The 20,477-nt window shown below is 43.0% G+C and overlaps 2 protein-coding genes across 3 annotated transcripts; one reads left to right on the top strand and one right to left on the bottom strand.

The window, feature by feature from the left end:
- Positions 1–176: 176 nt before the first annotated feature.
- LOC107075517 (uncharacterized) lies at positions 177–5,671 on the top strand. The gene is made up of 9 exons (XM_015336884.2): positions 177–660; positions 817–859; positions 1,177–1,284; positions 1,363–1,470; positions 1,720–1,896; positions 2,850–2,942; positions 3,081–3,106; positions 4,269–4,524; positions 4,695–5,671. The coding sequence occupies exons 1-9, from the start codon at positions 598–600 to the stop codon at positions 4,970–4,972; spliced, it is 1,152 nt and encodes a 383-aa protein (XP_015192370.2). The 5' UTR covers positions 177–597; the 3' UTR covers positions 4,973–5,671.
- Positions 5,672–5,933: 262 nt separating this feature from the next.
- Positions 5,934–19,779, bottom strand: pgd (phosphogluconate dehydrogenase). 2 transcript variants are annotated; one of them, XM_015337012.2, is made up of 13 exons: positions 19,651–19,779; positions 17,215–17,290; positions 16,130–16,309; positions 15,570–15,635; positions 14,808–14,926; positions 14,366–14,435; positions 13,782–13,916; positions 13,072–13,261; positions 10,524–10,654; positions 9,969–10,102; positions 9,079–9,178; positions 8,161–8,283; positions 5,934–6,653 (listed from the first exon to the last, which is right to left on the bottom strand). In XM_015337012.2, the coding sequence occupies exons 1-13, from the start codon at positions 19,656–19,658 to the stop codon at positions 6,534–6,536; spliced, it is 1,452 nt and encodes a 483-aa protein (XP_015192498.1). In that variant the 5' UTR covers positions 19,659–19,779; the 3' UTR covers positions 5,934–6,533. The 2 variants fall into 2 exon arrangements, with proteins under 2 accessions (XP_015192498.1, XP_006642152.1); XM_006642089.3 differs by lacking the exon at positions 19,651–19,779 and adding an exon at positions 18,773–18,906.
- Between the last annotated feature and the right edge of the window lie 698 nt (positions 19,780–20,477).

Below are 20,477 nucleotides of genomic sequence, written 5' to 3'. Positions count from 1 at the left end.
TTGCATTGTAACAAACGTTGGGTGTATGAAGTGTCCTATTAATGTGCACGAATTCTGTCAGATGTAGTTTATGGGATCATGTAAAGATATACGACGCATAGAACATAGTCGAATACTGTATACGGTTCAAACTAAATGTTACTAGTGGTGTATAGGCTACAGTAGGTCTATAAATCATTTTACAAAACAGTACTTGAGTTTTTAATAGTTTGTTTTAAAAAATCCCGAAGGTTCAGATATTATCTAATGATGCACATTTTCACACTTTGTTTCTGTGTTACTAGGCGCGGCTACCTACCCACACCTGCAGACAAACAGGAGTTTGATGTCTGCCGCAAGTTACAGATAAGTGTTATCTACAGCGTAAACATTGTGGACCGGTAATGAGCCGACAGCGAGGCGAAGAAAAAAAAAAGGTCACTTTTAAAATGTCAGTCTATGGTAATGTGTGTTTCGGGTTCTGACATCAATTTCAGATCTGTTCTCTCTATATCGGGATGCGCTTGCTCTTACACAACGCGTATTCCTTCTGTCATGCTTCACTTGCACAGTGATTAGAATCCTGACGTCATATAGCTTCCAAAAATTCAGTTTAAAATGTTAGGAAAAACTAAGACGTTCTTGTTACTAGGCTTAATCATCTTTTTGGTCCTAATCTGGGTAAGTAGGCTGTGTACCTAATTACAAAACCGTAATTGCTCGGGTTTGAAAGAATCTCGAAAAGCGATGTAGGATTGTTAACTTTTACTCATGTTCCTAGACTTAAGATACTAAGCAAGAAAGCAAGGGAAAATGTCATACCTTTTTGTTTTAAAGGGGTCATTTGGACAGAAGAGATGTTCAAATACTTGTCCTGCTGGTAAGAAACTTGGTTTCTAATTTTATTCATTTATTCCTTATTCACAAAAAATACTTAAACACTAGTAGTAAAGTGCATCTATGTAGTAAAATATTAGTGTCACTACCTTTTGTGAAAGTGAAATATTTTCAGTTTATTAGGCTGATTGTTTCTTTTTTTTCTCCACACTTGCATGTCATTTATTGTCATTTTATTTTGTTCACTAAATTGTGTGTTTGCAAACTGTGATTCTAAGCGAAATTATTTTGAAATATACTGCTGGTGTCCGCCTCTTCGTCTTTCGGTTGACTCTGTTTTTAATGTGTTATCTTGGCAAGGAGAATTTCAGTATAAAACGTGCACCTGCAGTAAATGCCCAGGAGGTACTTTCTCCAGCTCTGAAAACCACCTGAAGGAATGCCAGAGGTGCCACTCTCAATGTGAAGGTCCGTATGGAATAACGGTGAAGGGGATTACCTCGTGTTTATCGATTAGCGCACTGAGATGTATTTATCGGATTGCAGGGGATAAGGAAGAAGCTGAGCCGTGCACTGCCCGTTCCAACCGAAAATGCAGATGCAAGACGGGATTCTATTGTTCCATTTTTGATAAGGACGGAAGTTGTTCCGAATGTGAGTAAAATGAGCCCGTCGAGTTTAATTCGAACACTTCACATTCCGCGGCTGGAGCTGCAGTAGCTGAACCAGGTACAGTATGGATGCGTACCTCATGGGACTGTGCCGAAAGAGACCCCTACCTTTGTTTTGCCAGCCAGGAGCTCAGATTTAACCCTGCACATTAATGGTCTCCTGATTTCAATACATCTTTAGGAAAAGCAAAATCTTGCCGCTGCTTAATGAATTGAATGATTGGATATGCAGGCAGCGTGGCGGGGGACACACCGTGCTCTGACTCTTCCAATGGGAAATATCGATGCAAACCAGGGTTTTCCATTGAGAAGGTTACAGTGGATGGGATGCATATCACCAAAGTGAAAAATGGACCTATCCCTACTAATTCCACCTCTACAGCACCTTCTGCTATTGGACCAGAACCAGGTACGGTATGAATTGATGACCTGTATGTCCTGCAGGCCTGTATATTTATTATATGCAATAGTCTGTAGAGTGACTTTGATAGATGCATGGATAAAATCACAGTGCACTACTGAGAAATTACTCTTGTACCTGTTAATACTGTAGTAAAAAAAGTTTTTATTCAGTGCAATGAACTAATGTTACCCACATATTGCTCATTTCAGTTACAGTAAAGCTCAGTCATGAAATGATTCTAAAACGGGGACTTCCTTAAAGGTTCTCCCCTCTAAAATCTGCTGAGAAAAGGTGAAGGAAGTAGGGACCTGATGCTCCCAGAGGAAGCAGAGGAGCACCAGTGCCTGTCCTTCAGCACAAGAGTAGTCCCCTGGTTAAAAACTAAAACAGCATCATCTTATCTGAAATGTTATGGTATTTATCACAAACCTCACAGTCCCCGTGCTCAAATAATTTGGAGTTTGCATTCACCTATCAATACTGAATCTTTTAAAACTTGCCTTTTCTTTCATCTTGTAAGAATGAAGGTGAAGAATTAGAGCCTTGAAGAGGGTGCAATGTGTAATCAGAGATTATTAGGCTTTGAATCGTCTCTCTGATTTTAATTTCAGAGTGAATTATGTTATTAGTAAAGTAAACATAGTAGTCTTAATAGCAGAAATTAGTTATTTATAACCTTGCAGTCTATTATTGACTTGAATTTTCAAGTTTTCTGAGGATGTTAATCAAAAAGTTACTGGAACAGGTTTTACATGACTTTATCTATATTAGTCAGCAGTAAAACAAAAAAAAATATGTAGTGGAAAAATTATACTCCATGAAAACTGGTATGATAAGCATTCCATTTTTAGACTACTCAAAATCTAAAGAAATCTGTGGTATTGTATTTTAAGAAATTGTAACATACCTTTCCTATCCGTTCTTAAAAAAAAGTCTTGTTTTTTTGTCTGCTTTTACAGCTCCATGTAAAACTCAAAGGGTAATATTTGCATTAGGGGTCAGCCTCATTTTATTGATCAATCTTCACTGCCTGTGGGCTCTTTGCAATAAAGGTAAGTAACTTCCTGGCTGCCACCTGCTCTCTGTCCTAATTAAGACCTCTACTGTTTCCTAGGCTTTGTCTTTTATTTACATCCCAAAACAGAAGCAAATACAAAGAGAGGTCATAATTGTGTTTTTTTTTCTTTCAGGAACAAACCTTTCATCTTATACACAGGTATTCCCTGCTTATTCATTGATTCAAACGAGATAAACTTAGTCTGAAGACATTCAGTACAGATTAGGATCAAAGATAAAATGAGGAGACGCGCAGCAGATGCAAATGACTCGTAATCTTGATTTGAGAAGTTCCGTGCACATTATTTTTCCTTACCCTCGGAAATGAACATTTCAAATGACTATGGTCTGCGTCTCTTAGTCTGAATGGCTCTGTACTTTGTCAAGGTGCGTGTCCTTTGACCTCCATTGCACGATAAATGTAAACTATTCATTATAACGGGGAAAATGCGAGTAAGAGTACGGAAAGTGAGGAATTATATATGCACATTCCGGAGTAGCTGACAGGGAAGTGTACGAACTCAGCGGGCGCGTGTTTGTAATTGCAATGATGAACTAATGGCGCTGGACTGGCACAGGGACTTGGGTTCAGACTGAGTAGACTCTTCATTCCCACACATTTCTCATCTGGTACCAGGAGCATTCAGTCTGCTCACAGCCATTTCACTAGGGGATGAACACTGGCGTTTCTTCTTACGCGATTACGTCAATTTTAAATACCAAGGCGTTTCACAGGTTTTTTTTTTAAGTTTTGGAGGAGGAGGGGTAGGAGAGTATCTTCACACGCAAAAATCGAAACTTTTGCGACGCCCTAGGCAAAGTCCCCCAGAAATTGAGTCAAAAGACATTCTCATCAGATGATAATCTTAACACAGAACTAATTCACCTACAGGAGGGAGACATGAAAGTACCTTCCTTCTTTGAAGCGCAGGATCTAAATTCGTGAACAAAGTTGTTGGGGTTTTTTTTTGGTTCCCCCGAAGTTTTGGGTAACGCAGCACGAAATCACGATGCAGCATGATTTTGAAACATTTTATATTCTTGTTTGAGATGAAGGCGCATATTTGATCCAACAGTTCCACATCCCAACCAATGCAGTTGTAATCCTCACCCCTGGTTCGGTAAATGCTAGGCTAGGGTTCTTATTTATATTTTTGTATGGATTTAGGAAAAAAAATCTCCCCAGGATTGTTGAACCTATGTGTTTGATATTCACAAAAGGCTGTACAAGGATTTCTTTCGTTGTAGGATTCGTTTGGGGGGGGAACAGATGTCCCCAAATGGGACAATAAAGCTTGAATTGAATTGAATGCTTTCTGAAGGGCCTGTGCTATAAGCCGGAGAAAGACCGTGGCCTACCTGGAGACGGTGCGGGGATGGAGAGGGGAACAGACTCCGGGACAGGAGAGGAGAAACTGTCGGACGCGTCTGAGGCATCGGAGACCACGACTGCACCGCCCAGTCACAGCCAAGGAAGCAGTGTGTGCCCGGGCCACGCCATCATCTTGGGGTACACCCGCGAGGGCACAGCCCCGCGGGTGAAAGGGCTCCCCGAGATGGAGATGCTACTCCTTACCGGTAAGAGCCGTTAACAACAGGAAGTCCGACACAGCCGATCAGTACGACGTTAGGTTTTAGCTGAACGTGCTGTCGAGGTTGATTGTGGTTCACCCAGGAATGTCACCGCCTGTTTCCTAATGTGCAAACGATCTGTCTTGACCTCTCTCTCTCTCTGTCCGATTGCCCAGGTGAGCACTTCCCCCTCCCTGTGCAGGAGAACTGCGCCAGCTACTGCTTCGGTCACCCAGTAGAAGAGGTCACCCCTGCTGCCCCGGTCGACATACTTCACACTCCGGAGTCACAATATTTCTGTGAGAGCAAAATAGGCCCGCTGGTTTCAGACACCCAGTTTCTATGTGAATTTTCAGGGACGAGTAATTCCGAAAGTGGCATGGTGAGATCAGGGGAGAAACCTACAAACACGAGTATTACGATAGAAATGGCCCACACTGCCCTTCCATATTGAAATAATGAAAATAAAAAAAAGACACGCCCTGCATCTGGTTGCTAGCACTTCTCCTTTAAAAGATGAAGAAGGTAATACGACAACATCATTTATGTAACCTTTTTAAAACCAAAACTATTGAGATGGACGTAAATCCATCAATTTTCCATCCACTTTATCCCATTCAGGGTTGCGGGGAGTCAGTGCTTATCCTGACAGAAACGGGCACAAGGTGGGGAACACCCTAGACAGGACACCAGTCCATCACAGGGCACCACAGACACACACTCGCACCAGGGCCAATTTCCCAGCAGCCATTGAACCTACCAGCATGTCCTTGAACTGTGGGAGGAAACCGGAGTGCTCAGGGGAAACCCATACAAACTCCACACAGACACCAGCCCACGTCTGGAGTTGAACACAGGTCCCCTGTGCTGTGAGGCAGTAAAGCTAGCCACTGTTACTCCCACACTGAGTCACTTCATGACTGAGTTAGATAAGACGTAAATAGTGTGGAGGGACCAATTGCTGTACAGGTTCTCTGAAAGTATTTATGTATATATGCATCAATTGTAACTTAATTTGTTAGGTTTATATATTCTTGTTTTATTTTTCTGATGCATTGTCGATTTAGCTGACGACAAACTGTAACTGGTGTTTATGACGCACTATGTTAAATTGTAAATGTCCCTATTAAAAAAACAGACACAAATGAACATTGATTTGGCATTAACTGGGAAGTTTAGACGTGTTAGCATTGTTTTTTTATGGTAAGCTGTCTTCCTTGATGTTCTCTCAACTAAAATAGAAAAATACCCGTTCATTTCAAAATGATAGCACCTGCTTGATAAAACAGACATTAAACCTCTCGTGTCTGAGAGAAAAGATAATTACAATAAATTATGATCGGCCAAATTAGTAAAATTGGTAACCTTTCTTAATTCAATAATGAAGATAAAATCAGAAAAGCCAACACCAAAAACAAGTGGAGAAAAAAGATTTAATGAACAACTAGCAATGAATACAAACCTCTCTTTCCTTTTAGAGATCTTCTGTTGGACCTTGAACAGAGGACAGGATCCAATTCTAACAAGATTTCAGTCTTTATTTAGCCTAATCCAATGAACTACCTAAATTTACTCCATTATTTATACTGTGAAAGATGCGAAAACATGATTCAAAAAAGCAAAGCGACCTCCTCCCCTATGGAACAGTCGTTACCAGACCTACCTAAACGATCAACCATGTGAAGAGAAATACATTTTACAAGTACTATGATTTTCCTTTCTCCTGGATAAATAATACAGTATATGCTCTAACCACGCCTTTACGAAACTTCTAATCTTACCATCTTAGACAAACATTTCTTTATAAATTATTTTGTTTACAAAAGGAATGTGTTGGTCTGTTTCCGTCCAATCCTCTCAGTGCTCTCAGCTGCCCATTTTGTAGGTGTTTGGTGAGTCTGTGTCTATGGGTCTCTGTATGTCCGTCTCCGTTTGTGTAAATGTGTCTGCGTCTCTGTTGTGTCTCACTGTGCCTCTCGGTGTCGCTGTGGGCATCAGTGCGCCTGTGGGCATCCTTAGGCGTTGTAGGAAGAAGAGGAAACGTTGCCCCCGTGTCCAGTCCAGTTCGTGTGGATGAACTCCCCAGGCTTGGACAGGAGCTCATAGGTGTGAGCGCCAAAGTAGTCCCTCTGAGCCTGGGAAAAACAAATACAACCACCAAATATTACACTGGGGCTCTAACTGAGGGTCTGCAGGACTCACAGGACTCAGGAACTATCACTCTCCACGTCCTCTATTTGAGGAAGTTCAATCAGGTGCAACAAACACCCTTAACTCAGGCTTCACGACTTCACCTTCCTCTCACAGATGATCGTATCAGCTTCTTGACTCATGACTCACTGCACCTAATCGGGGGGGGGGGGGGGGGGGGTCTTTGATGTCCTTGTACTTAGGGACAAGCCACCTTCTCATACTCCAAGGGCCAAGGGGGTAAAAGCCAAGCCTGCATCGCGAACGGCACACCCAGTAACACTCCGTACTACTGGTCTGCTACAGTGTATCTATTCTATTGTGAAACTAAGAAAGGTAACGGTGTCCCTGTGAAATAAACACCAAAACACAGAGCTGTGCAAGTGTCAAATTTCAAACTGAAGAAGTCTGCAAGCTGTAGCCCAGGTAGCACAAAAACCTTTCAACTCAACTCGTAGAAAACAATGTGAAAAAATGGCACATTTAAAATGCATTAACACTGCAGTAAAGTGCAACCCCATTAATAACAGTCCTACAGAAATTAACAACATCTCAATTGGAATATACGCATTTCAAAAATAAAATGTAGCATGCCTTTGATAAGACTAATGATAACAGCAAAGCAGCACTAACAAGTGCCTACTGCAATGGTGAAACTGCAAGCACTAGTAAAGGCTAGAACACGGTATTGTGACCAAAGTAAGAAACAGAAGAGATGTTATCAATACCATCAGCTTAGCACACTGCTACCTTCAACTGATGCTGTAATAGGTTCCAGAGGGGATGATACAGCCAGTGTGCCAGGAGATATGCCCTGCCTAATTCATCAGTTGCGAGGAGAAAACAGAGCATGTCTCTTGTGTGTAATACGTGGAAAAACCAGGCACCATCATGTGACAGCAGCACTTACCACCTTATGGTCTGACCTCTTCATACTGCCTTGTCTAAGCAAGACTGGGTCAGCTCAGGAATGAGGTGGGAGATTGTCAGAGTAAATCGGGTTGCTGTTGCAAGGACTGCTCATGGACCAGTAGGTGGCACCGTTTACACAAGAACGGAACACCCAAACCAACATTATAAACAGGGCCACTGCGGTGTATGTAGGAGGTGCCATCCTTTGGGGGAGACATTAAACGGAGGTCCTGATTACTTAGTCATTAAAGATCCCATGGGAGAAGAGACAGTTTCTGACTTCTCCTCCTGATCTGTATAGTGAGGCTCCTGGCTGCCACCTGTCGCCCATTGGGGGTTCAATTCATCGGCATATGCTGCTCCGATGTGTAAAGAGCTCTAGGACCTTAGAAAAGAACTACTTAAATGCCATTAATTACTGAAGGTCTTCTAAGGAATGCACTGGGAGCAAAATATATTAGATATATACTTTCCTTCAAGTCGACCTTGTCCTGAAAGAAGGAAGGGCACAGGCACAGGCCCCAGCGCAGCAAGACTCACCTGGAGCAGGTTGGCGGGAAGCATGTTGTGCCGGTAGCCATCGTAGAACGACAGTGCCGTGCTGAAGCAGGGCATCGGGATGCCCAGCTGGACCCCAGTGCTGACCACACGCCGCCAGGACACCTGGGAGAAACAGGCGACGGGATTATCACAAAACTCTTTCCCAACTGTGCCGTGCAGATGGGGCCAGGGGCATGGCACTGCACCAGGACAGCTCTCTGGAAAATCAGTTTACTTTTTGTTGTCTGAGCTGGATTTCATTTAAGTATTTAAGTAACAATGTATACTGATTTATTTGAACAAATTTTAAGTGTAATATTTTTTTAAATTATTTTTTGCTGTATTTCTTTTCTTCTTTTTTTCTCAGAAAACGATGCCTCACAAATATTATCACTACATCAATGGTAACAGATCCCCTCACAATAATGCACCTATACTAAATTAGGTGTATCCAAGAAATGCTAAAAAAAACTAAGAATAAATTTATCATCTGTATGACCAAATGTTGTAGAACGCAAATCAAAAGATGTCTTTTCAGAAGACTTAAATAAACTTTATTAATGTGTAACGAGCATATCTAAACGCTCTGAACTCTTAGAAGCTCCAAATACCACAGCCGAGTGGGAACGGTCCCTCCAAACATTTCATTATTTACCTTCATGGTGCAAAAGACATGTGGCAGCCTTTCAGCTGATGGATCGCAATGCAAACCGAAAGGCACATTTTATTAAAGCACATGAAAAAGAATATGTCTGCTTTGGCTCCACAGTGAAATTTAGCTCCCTTTTCAACAATGAGAAATGATCTTTGATGTTTTAACATCTTTTTGAAAGAAAAGAGTAGTGAATATATACAGTATATATACTGGTCTGCTATTAAGCTTCTCCTCTCAGGCTTGGCTGTTACCACTCCTCGTACCTGACTGTCCTGCATAGCGCTGCTGAAGAAGCTGTCCAGCAGCAGGCTTTGTAGGTTTGAGTCCCGGTCGAATGCTTCCTTAATCTTCCCCAAGAAAACACTGCCAGGGGGAGAGAAAGATCACAGCTCGGAGTTAAAAAAAGAACTGGAAGACAACAAGTGCCCTCGCTTATTTTTAATAATTCCTAGTGCATCTCCCATTCGATGCATAAAGCATTCTGCCATAGAGGCACGAAGCTAAGCAGTGTGTTAAACATTTTTGAAGCTGTCTTTTCCAAAGTCAAGACCAGCTCCTTATTTAGCAAGATCTGCTCAAAGAAGGCACGAGTCATTCATTCACTTTGCCTGGCGAGCTAATGTAATCCTCCTCTCAGTTTCACAACTGAGATTTCTCTACTTACAGTATGAATTGCAAAATCTTGCAAAGGTCATACTCAAGTTATCTCCATTTAAAACAAAGCTACCACAATGTAGAGCAGAATTGTTTTTGTCAATCTATCAAAGACAGACGTATTCAACAGGAGACCTTTTCCTGCTTTTGCACATTAACAGTGCAAACATGCAATGACAGGTATTCTCCACAAGAGGAGGCTTTAACAGTTCAGACAGGATCGTTCATTAGTCTGCGCCTTCACCCCCAGAAGCTTCTAGGTTTTAACAACGTTAATTTAATTTGTAAAAATGCTTCTTATAATTGCACAACAGATGCCAACAACACTCGATTACAATAACTGTGCTGCACATGCTATACTGGCTGCAAGAAAAACATGATCTCCCCGATCTGCAGCTGTCACAGGAAAGGATTTTCCTAGCGCTAACGGAGACCTATAGCACACGTATAATGCCTAAAAGGCAAACGCACGAGGATGGGCCCGCAAAGGGTCTCGTACCTGCGGATTATACAGCCGCCTCTCCACATCAGGGCAATAGCGCCGTAGTTCAGAGTCCAGCCGAACTCCTTGGCCGCCTGACGCAGAAGCATGAAGCCCTGGGCATAGGAGATGATCTTGGAGGCGTAAAGAGCCTAGTTCAGACACAGGAATAAAAACAGACAGACGTCCAGTGACCATGGAGACATGAACCAAGGAGGCTCCTCGACCTGCCTGGGAGACCCCCTTTTCAAGAAATCCTGATCAGTAAGGTCATTGGAATAATACTGTACATAACGCTGCAATTAACCGCACAATATGAAAACCCCAGTTGCAGGCCAAGGGATCTACTTTAAGTGCTGTTGGAACACATGTAGTTTGTTCAATTATTGACTGTATACTGTGGTATAGGACTTGGGGTGAATCCCTCTGCTTCCAGGGACCCCCGAACAGTCTTCAGAGATCACCTGAAATCCTGTCTGAAAATCCACAACGCAAAACACACAAACTCGTTCTCCTCGTTTTCTCTGTAGTGGACCTCAGCCTTCACCGGAAAGATCAAAGGCAAAGACCCACCTTCCTGATATCTTCGAGGAATTCAGTCTTGTTCCCCTCAAATTTGGCCCCCTGGGGTCCCGTGAGAGTTTTGCTGGCCTGCACCCGTTCATCTTTCAGGGAGGAGAGACACCTGGCGAAGACTGCCTCACCTGTCAGACAGCGAGATGGCCAGGAGACACATGAGCAGCCAGCGAGACCGTGGGGGAGCTGTCTGTCTCCTACTGCTCTGGTGTGCAGACAAACTCCACTCACAGTACAGACACTGAACTATATTTGTCATCATTTATACACAGCTTTGTGACCAGCAGTTCCTGAGAACAGAGTTTTACCATCTCATGTGCTCTATCAGTCTTTTGAACTTTTGCCTTCAGGAAGACGTTTTCGCTGCCCAAGGGGAAAGCCAAATAAAAGGAAATTTAGCTTCATTCCAGAATCCAACAGGCTTGCAAACAATGACTATGTATCGATACAATGTCTATTGGACAGAGCACCCTCTACAAACCTGCATGTACTTTAATACCTTTTCAAACACAACACACTATTACTTTGAATCACTTCTATGGCCGTTTTTATTAATGTATATACCTTTTTTACTTAGCAAGGTTGTTTTTTATTGTTACTGTATGTGTTGTCTGTTGTACTGCTTGCTCCTTAAATTGGCCCCCACGGGACGAATACAGTATTTTGAATTGAACAGAAATAAAACATCAGGGAGGCTAGCAAGATTCTAGGATCACTACAACACATCAAGTGTGGCTTACATATCTGTTTGAATCAGGAGCTGCATCAATGTGAAGACTGCACTGTGGAAATAACCTCCGTGTTTCCCTGTTCATCCATCACTAGAAAAATACTCCTTGCTTCACCTTTATCAAGCCCAAATAACTTTAAAAACAGTTGCAATGTATCCATTCACAGCACTTCATTTGTCTTCAAGATAAACAATGCTGATTTGTGCGCGCTGTATATCTTGGCTTGATTCCCAATAGCAGTGTCTACTTTTGCAAGCCAAAACTAACGGCACAAATCCAGCTTCAGATCAGCGCCGATCTGAAAACGGGCTTGTCCACGGTTATACAGTAAGTCAGTCTGGTGTTTCTTTTCAGCCTGGCCTTGCTCAAACAAAGGCTTGGCTAATTCACTCCAGAGGAGCAGAGAGGGAAGTGACTGGAGGAAAACAGAAAGAAATACTAAGTAAGCATGACATGGCAGATGTGGCTCCGCAAAGCGATGCAACAGATAATCGCCAGTCAGAATGAGCAGAAACTAACACCACCCCCACCCCCACAGAGAACAATACTGTTTCACTCTGACTCTTCATTAAAGGCAAGTCCAGGGGAAAGATATTCCCTGCTAACGACAGTATCTTTCAACTTACAGGAACAAAGGTTTCTTTTGTGTTTTTTTTATTGCAAAATCTCCCACATTCCTGGTTAGAGGAGGATGAAATCTGAATATAGGCCATACAGAAAATCAAGAACTGGGGGAAACTTCCACATTAAATCATATCATCCACACTAGTCACACACATGGCAACATTTAGCACATCAAATATTTTCCTCCTTAGAGTATACTCATCCCAAATGATCCTACATGAAATAGCTACAAAGGAAAGCAAACCTTTTTGTAGCTATTGCCCAATTAACTACTACATCAAGAAATTCATTTTTTAATTCTGTCTACATATAGAAAATAGTATTACTCCCACAAGTTAAAGCAATCCGACACATAAAGAAAAGTTTCCAAAACCACAGTGACTGTAATCAGTGATGTGATCAAATAAAGCTTATGTTGTTAATGTATAGTCTAGTTAATCATGTGCTGAACTGCGAAACAGGGCCGTGACAAAAGTTTACAACAATCTGGCAGCTTCTATCTGTGTTGGGGGGCTAGGCATTCCTCTTCCTTGACGAAAGCAGAGCGTTTCAGTTTTCTGTGCTTTCTGGTCTCACAGTAAGCAAAGGAAAATATCAAAACAGAGTGAAACTGGTAAACCGTCATGTATTACCAGCCCTCACGAATGCAGCGCGAGACATGCACAGCTACTTTAACAGCCCTTCCTCACAGAGAAGTGCTGCAAACAGCAGTGTAAACAGGCAAGAGAGGACTCGTTGCAAAGGATTTGGCCAGAAGCCCATGTGTGCTCACTTTGAGAAGACACAGCTGCTGGCATCCCAGAGACCTTGCAACCAGACAGCCGTGTCCTGGACTGACCAGTGTCCGCTGGCTCCGAACAGCAAGGCCACAGGAAAGGCCAAAGAACAGGGAAGGACTATGCCTGGTAATGTAATCCAAGGGCATGGTGTGACTGAGGCAAAATCTTTATTCATGCTTGCATGTGATGAGAGTCATTTGTACCTTCTTTAACTTTCCTAACTGCTCTACCACCCAAAGCTAGAAACAATTCATTCAAAAAAGAGCAAAATATTTCTGTTTAAAAAAACATTTTCATTGCTGTCCCCTAAGGCATTTGCTCCCAGAAATGATTCAGAGTGTTTAGATTAGGCCTTAGTTTCAGAGTGCTGAATTAAATCCTTATCTATAGGAATCTGTGACAGATGCATACCTATTAGAGTGACCGGCGTGCCGTACTCCAGGGCGGAGATAGCAGTCCACTTCCCAGTGCCTTTCTGACCGGCAGCGTCCCTTATTTTGGGGAGCAAGTGCTTCCCGTCCGAGTCCCTGAACTTCAGGATGTTGGCTGTGATTTCAATCAGGAACGAGTCCAGTTCCGTCTTGTTCCACTCTTCAAACACCTTGACAAAGGAGAAAAGCAAGAAATCACTCTGTCCCCAAACTGGATGCCCCCACACACACTCGCCTTCCTCTCACCTGAGATTCAGGCCTTATCCCGATAAAGCCCAGAAATGTGCATGTCGCCTGTAAATAAATCTTTATCTTTAAAAATCTTCCAGACGCTTAAAATAAAGTTAAGCTCCAACGTTCATCTAGCAGGGGAGGGGCACAACAGCTGTACTCTTCACCACGTTGCTGCACTCAAATTCCTCTGCACAAATCTGTGCTGTCCAGGCCACTGCTGCAGAATGGATTCTCAATTCACCCATCCAGTTAACGAAAGCAATAAAGGAATAAATGCATTACAACTACAGCAACTGCATGTTTACCTGTTTCACCCACAAGTTTAAGAGAGCCTGGCTCTCTTACTAATCAAGTGCTCTTCCTGGAACAATGTGCTAGCGAATTCGGACACGAGCGCTGCGTTATCTCAAGTGTTACCAGCGGAATGAGCGGGCAAGAGGACCGTGCTAGGCTAACCTTGGCCATGTCATCGTGGTCCATCTTCAGGACATCCTTCATCAGGTGGTAGGCCTCACAGATGAGCTGCATGTCTCCATACTCAATCCCATTGTGCACCATCTTCACAAAGTGACCTGCACCCTCATCGCCCACCTGCAGGACAGCAGCCACCACAGAGACCCTCAGACACAGCAGTGCAGAGCAGAGGGAGACATCCACCTCTCCAGCCACACTGCCATTTCCTTCAGTGTGATCAATAACTAGCTAATTGGTACACTTTAACTTGTACTGTATATGAGAATAAATATATACTGTATATGAGAATGAGAATAATTGTGCAAAGACAAAACAGAACAGGAAAGCGAAGACTATCACATAAGAAGTTAAAAATCAAATGCACCACAGCACAGTAGACAATACAGTTTTGTATTGCTATAGCGCTCCAGGACATACAAAATATGTGAGCTAAATACAAATGTAATTCAATTAATTACTGTAATGCTCTATGTGGACAGCATTCCAGTGGTTACTGCACACTTTAAAAAATCCCAGACTCTTTGTTCATATTTTCTTATTTCATGTTGCATATTTTTTCAGCTTACCCAGTCACAACAAGGTTCTCCTGTCCCAACCTTAGCAGCTATGCTCTGGAAAATGTCCTTTATATGTGGCCTGAGGAAGAAAATATCTGTAAGGAACTGCAATCTGCAATCTCTACAGTATGCCTTACTCTGTTCATGCACAGCATTTTAGATTACAATCTCCGTTTCTGATTTTAAGATTATAGATTATAAAAATCTGTGAGAAAGTGGACTGAATTGGCTTTAGAGCTATCCATCGATTCAACATGGATGTCAGAATAATTAACTCACATTCAAAACATAAAACTGTCAAGCATCTATTAAAAAAACCGTGTTGTGGTTAATTTTGCAAGCCTAAGCAAGACCCAATGGCGAAATCCTGAAGGCCATTTGCAGGATTGAAGAATCATTTATTTCTGCATCCGTGCTTGCCAAGCACCAACGGCGCTCGCTGCAGACTCACCAGGCCTCTTTGTGGCCCCCAGGCATCAGCGAGGGCCCGTATCGCGCCCCATCCTCCCCCCCGCTCACGCCGCTGCCCACGAAGAGCAGCTTCTTCTCCTTCAGGCTCCTGCAGCGACGCTGCAAGACAAAGCGCACGGGGGCCTCAGTCTCCGGCGCCCTCGGGCTCCCAGCCGCAAGGCCAGCTCGGAAAATCAACCTGCGTTTCTCTTCACACAGGCCTCTCAAAGTACACTGAAGCTTAGGGGACCCCACAGGTAGTTCCAGTTCAAGTGGACGTGGCGGAAAAAAAATCACTTCAATTATTACAGCTTCTTATTTCTCTTATAACCACACAGCCAGTTAAGTTCATGCAAGTTTCCCTGCTTTTCAAAGTGTGGCGTTGAATCATCTATACCAGTGTCTGCTGGTTTATGTTTCAACTGATCTCTAAATCACTCTAAATCACTGCTGATGCCCTTACTGGGTCTCCTTGGCTGTTTAGGCTTTTAGGTCACTTTCCTGCACTCAGTCCCAAGACTCATATACACCCCACTTCAACTGTGGGGTTTTCAACACCTCTCAGGACCCTGGGGATCCAAGACAATGATGCTAGTTTCCACGCCACTGTGCCACCAACATAATGAGGGACAACATAATGTTTTGTATATCACAAGGAAAAAAACATGCAGTAAAACCTTTGAGCTACCAATTTCACTAAAAAAAATATTGCGTTGAGATTTTGCAATTTGCTGTTCTTCAGCCTCCAGGATCAGGTACTTACTGTTGTGTCTCTGTACTCTGAGTTTCCTCCGTCGATGATGATGTCCCCTGGTTCAAGCAGTGGAACCTGGTTAATGCAAAAAAAAAGGTGACGTACTTAAAACAAAAAGCAACCATCGGGAAAATGTTTCTGAACGAATTCCAATCACATCCCCGTTTCCCCATCACACAAAGACACTCAAAGTAAACAAATATATGCCACTGGTAGCAGCATGAAATGGAACTACAATATTTTAAGATTTGAGATCAATGCTGCCTACCGTCAAGGACAGTTAAAGCCATTTTACAGACCCAGATACTGAATAGCTGGCACAGAGCATGCAAAGGGATTCCTCTCTTGTGGCAAACAACTGGTTCATGGAACACCACACACATGAATCAGCATTGCTTTCCACTATGCACACTCACAGCTCCCTGGTGTACGAAGAGAAACAATAAGCAAGAAGGCGCTGTGACACTGGTGAATGCACTGCAGTCATATGACCACCCCGATTCCCGGGACGAGCCCCAGGGTGACCCCGAGCGCAGACCGTGCACCAGGATGTCCACCAGCTCACTCACCAGCTTGTCAATGAAGTCATCCACGGCCTGGCCAGCCTTCACCAGCAGGATGATGCGCCGCGGCTTCTTCAGCTTGGACACCATGTCCTCCAGGGACTGCGCGCCAACCACCTTCGTCCCTTTGGCTTCGTTCTGCAAGAAGTCCTGGACCTTGGACACTGTTCTGTTGAAGGCGCACACCTGCAGAGTGCAAGACATCAGCGCATCAACGTACAGAAAACTTGGAGGTCCAAACCACATAACTACAAATAAGGAACAAATCAAAAACTCTCGACTGCAGATGTTTGGGACTTCGTATCAGTACTTTGTGAAGCACTGACTTTGTGTGCACTTCAGCAGCGGACAGTATTTTCTATTATGACCTTTGAGTCTGAGAGTTAGGATTTCACTCCTTTGCAAAGAACTGGACGGAGTTTAAACACACCCAGCTCATGCAGGGTCATTTAATAAAAGAAGAACTTGCTATCAATTAAAAGGAGGTGACAAAGCAGTGCCCATGTGTAGCAGTTTAAAAGCTCTTTCCAGTCAGTGAAAAAAAGAAACAACTTAAAGGAAACAGTCATAAATGGCTAGATCTGGATCCTCTCGATTCAGCAGTGGAATAAAAATAAAATATTGTAGGGGTGGCAGTTTCCTCTCTGGATGTTCGGCCGGCAGACACACCGGGGACAGGGCTGTTTCTTTCAGGGGGACGCGGGGAGAAGTGTGAGCTCTCCAGGACAGTGAAGTGAGGCTGAAGGTAACACTGTGAAGTGTGCGCATTCACACCAGAACGGACTGGCAGCTCAAGAGACTGCCCTGCACTCTTCTTGCCTTTATTTTTAAGTTATCAGGTCTGGGCATAGCCCTCTCTCTACCTAAAAGGGGAATTAAAAGTTCTTTCTCTATATACTGTACATCCCAGTGTCGACTATTATCACTCTATCATATTTAAAAAAAACAACAACATCTGAGGCTTTACATCTCCACCATACTGTACCTCTCACAGGTATTTCAAAGAAACTAGTCCATTTGAACACATTTTAACAGAGGGGTAGGCGGATTCTACGCCAGGACGGCACCTTTCTGTTTCCCCCTAGACTTACCACAAAACCATGGTCGTTCATGTTCAAGATCAGGTTCTGGCCCATCACAGCCAAACCAATCAGGGCAATGTCCGCTCTGCGGGAACACAGCAAGATACTGCACATGGGCACGGGTCGCAAAGCAATTACAAAATACACAGGAAGGGCTTCAGCCCACACAGCATGATAAGCAAGTCACACATTGGCATGTATAAGCATACTGTATAGAACAAGCCTTCGCAATGCTAATTCTGCACTCGACACCAGGTCATTACTGGAGGTCTAGGCTGCTTTCTGTGCCGATCAGTTATGGTGCAAGATGTTGATTTAAGAGTTTTGCAACACCTAAAACGTTTACAGGAAGTTCTGCAATAGTTGTAAAGGAGGCTCTTTTTTTTTTTACTTTCCCTTCCTATAAGAGCACATTCCAAGAAAGTATACAGGTACCATATAAAGACTATAATTGCATTTCCTTCCTGGTGAGAGAGCATGGACAAAACAAAACAACAAACTTTAGCTAAACTGTAGCCAAGAACTAGGTACCCAGCTCTTTTACAGCTGTACTCTAGGACTTGGACTTGATGAAAGAAACCACTTACAATAAACCCACACATACATGTAGGAAAAGCATGAAAACACACAACATTTCCCTCTTTTTAATCAGCTCTATGCGAAAAGAAAAACTTCACTTCGCATACCGAAATAGAATGAGGGACATTGATTATTCTTTTGAGAGTTGTGTAACTGTGATTTGTAAAGAAAAGTGGTAAACTGATGTACACATACTTACACAACTTTGTAAAAAGGGGAATCAATGTCTATCAGTCTACTGGGAATAAGGAACTGCGAGGCAGAGAGCGTTGTAAAACATTTTGTGATGAAATACACGCTTGGCCCTTAACTCTATGAAGCGCTTAGAAAATGTTTGGATGGATAAAATATGTCGTTTAGGGGTAAACAACTATTTAGAAAGAAACATATTAATAGACCAAAAATGCCTGCCTGCGATTTATCTAAATCTTTAATCACGACTGTGGAGTGGAAACAACCATCATAGTCTTTTCTTACTGCTTTAACTAATAAACCCACTATAACTTTGTCACGCTGAATTAATTTTGTGGGTATTCTAGAGCTTGTCTCTCCAAAAGAGAGAGTTTCGACAGAGCAGTTGGGCCCACTCACAGGGAACAGCCAATGAATGACTGAATTGGCACTTTCAGCAGATCACAGAAAAACGCTACGGAAAAAATAACAATGCCTTTCATTATTAGCTGCGAAGAGAAATACAGCCGTTACAAAATCTTTTAAAAAAAACTCTTTAAGACGCTTATAGACGTAATACTATTACTCGGATTACTAGGACTCTCCATTCGAAACGCAATGCTACACGTTTCTAAAAGCTTTTCCAATTAACTTCTAGCTCTCCAATCAGCCCTTAATCCTCGTAAGTACTCTGCAGGAGAGGCAGCGCTAGCGCAGGGTACCGTGTGCCCAGTATTTCCAAGCTCATTAAAAATAAACGAGACTAACTTTGCACGTTCATAGCAATGGTAAACATTATGGGATAAGAGGTACTCACTGTGCCATGGCCGTGTGCTTTTTATTCTCCCTCTATACTAGACTGTCAGATTGCAAAGACACACTTATTTCCTCGTTAGGCAGGTTTATAAGTGCAGTACCGATCCTCACTGGGGTTTCCACCTGATTCACCGTGACAGAGCTGTCTGCTAGCTGGGTGACGTCACCAGCACCAAACCCTGCCCCCTGCCGAGTTTCATTGGTCCGCAAAATCTGAGCAGAGCCAGTTCGAATTTCGATTGGTTCATCGGACGCGTCACTCTAGAATCTGGTGTTGCCCACCCTCTCCCAAAGAAGGAAGCTAAATCGAGCCGAAACATCGATGAAGCACTAAGTAAGCGATTGAGCGAGCCTTAATTGCAAACCTTTATTTTTTTAAATAAGTTTTTATTTAAACACCAGAAATACAAAAAAGGAGACAGAATAATGAAATAGATACAGAAATAGACACCGTCTTTCAATTTGGAACACATTACAGTACAATTTACATAACAAAACAGCACAACGTGGAGGTCAGCAATAAAACCAATTTTGTCTTGCGGCTAAATTGATCTATGTTTTTATGAAGGAATTTTTTTTTTCCTTCATAGCCATGCTATACATGGCAATAGTATTAAAAGCTGGTCTCATTATATCTTTAAAAAAAAGTCATGCTGTCATCCCATCTTGAAACCCTTTCACTCACACGCAGAGCTGGATTTTTTAATTTTAAAATAACTGGTTTATATTTTTTGAACCACTGTGTACTATGCAAACATAACTGTAAACACCCTCCGACTCCAACAATGCTGTTCAGTAGTTTGTCAAGGTGAGGTCAAGCAATAAGATAGTTAAACAATTTGCACATTTTTTCTCATAATAAAGAATATGCATACTTACTGTGCCATTATTAAAGATGCTTTTCTCTTTCCTCTGTGTGGTCAAGTCGGATTTAAACTGTACTTCGTCCTCCTCGCCTGTGACTTGTGTCCAGACAGTGTGTGACGTACTGTGCTGTGCATCACTTCCAAGATAAGCCCCGAACTTCACGGCGTCCGTGTTGGCTCAAAAAGCTTCCGGGATTTTACATCACTTTGAGAAATCAGTGCTCGTTTCGTTTAGCTTCACTGTGCAGAAGTGAAACTGGACCGGTATAGTCCGAGATCTTCATTTCAGACAGCAAGATAGTCCCGCCAACAAAATGCATTAGTCATAAAAAGGCGCGTGTTAAATTAAGAATGCGGGGGTTTGTTTCAATGCGAATGTGAATCTAAAAGCCCGTTAAGACAGCCCATCGACAGGGAACAGAAGTGTACTTTTATTTTTGTGAATGATACAGCTGCGTCCGGAAATCACTCCTTCCCACAACTCCCTCCGCCAGCAAGGACGGAAGAAGAGCAGCAACAGCTGGTCTGATTGTTGTTCTGCTATAGAAAGCTTTTGGCAGTCGGGGCACCTGCATGTCTGAGGCAAAACATGCCCCGTACCCCTGGTGCTTTCGACATATCGCCATTCACACGCGGCAGGGTAGTTGGGCAGTCAGACTGCGGCCACAGCGAGAGGCAGATAGCGAGAAGTCTGGGACTTGCGAACGGCACAGTGCACAACATCATTGTGAAGTACCGCCAGTCCAATGAAAGAGCGGTTAACCATCGGCCGGGCCGCCCGTCAATGCTTACAGAAGGAACCAAAAGGGCTCTGGTCCGGGTGGTGAGTGCCAATCCGCG

The sequence above is a fragment of the Lepisosteus oculatus genome, chromosome 25 (assembly GCF_040954835.1).
Source record: "Lepisosteus oculatus isolate fLepOcu1 chromosome 25, fLepOcu1.hap2, whole genome shotgun sequence".
In the NCBI taxonomy this organism is placed as follows: Eukaryota; Metazoa; Chordata; class Actinopteri; order Semionotiformes; family Lepisosteidae; genus Lepisosteus; species Lepisosteus oculatus.
Note: the sequence above shows the minus strand (reverse complement) of the source record. Positions and strands in the feature narration are given on the sequence as shown.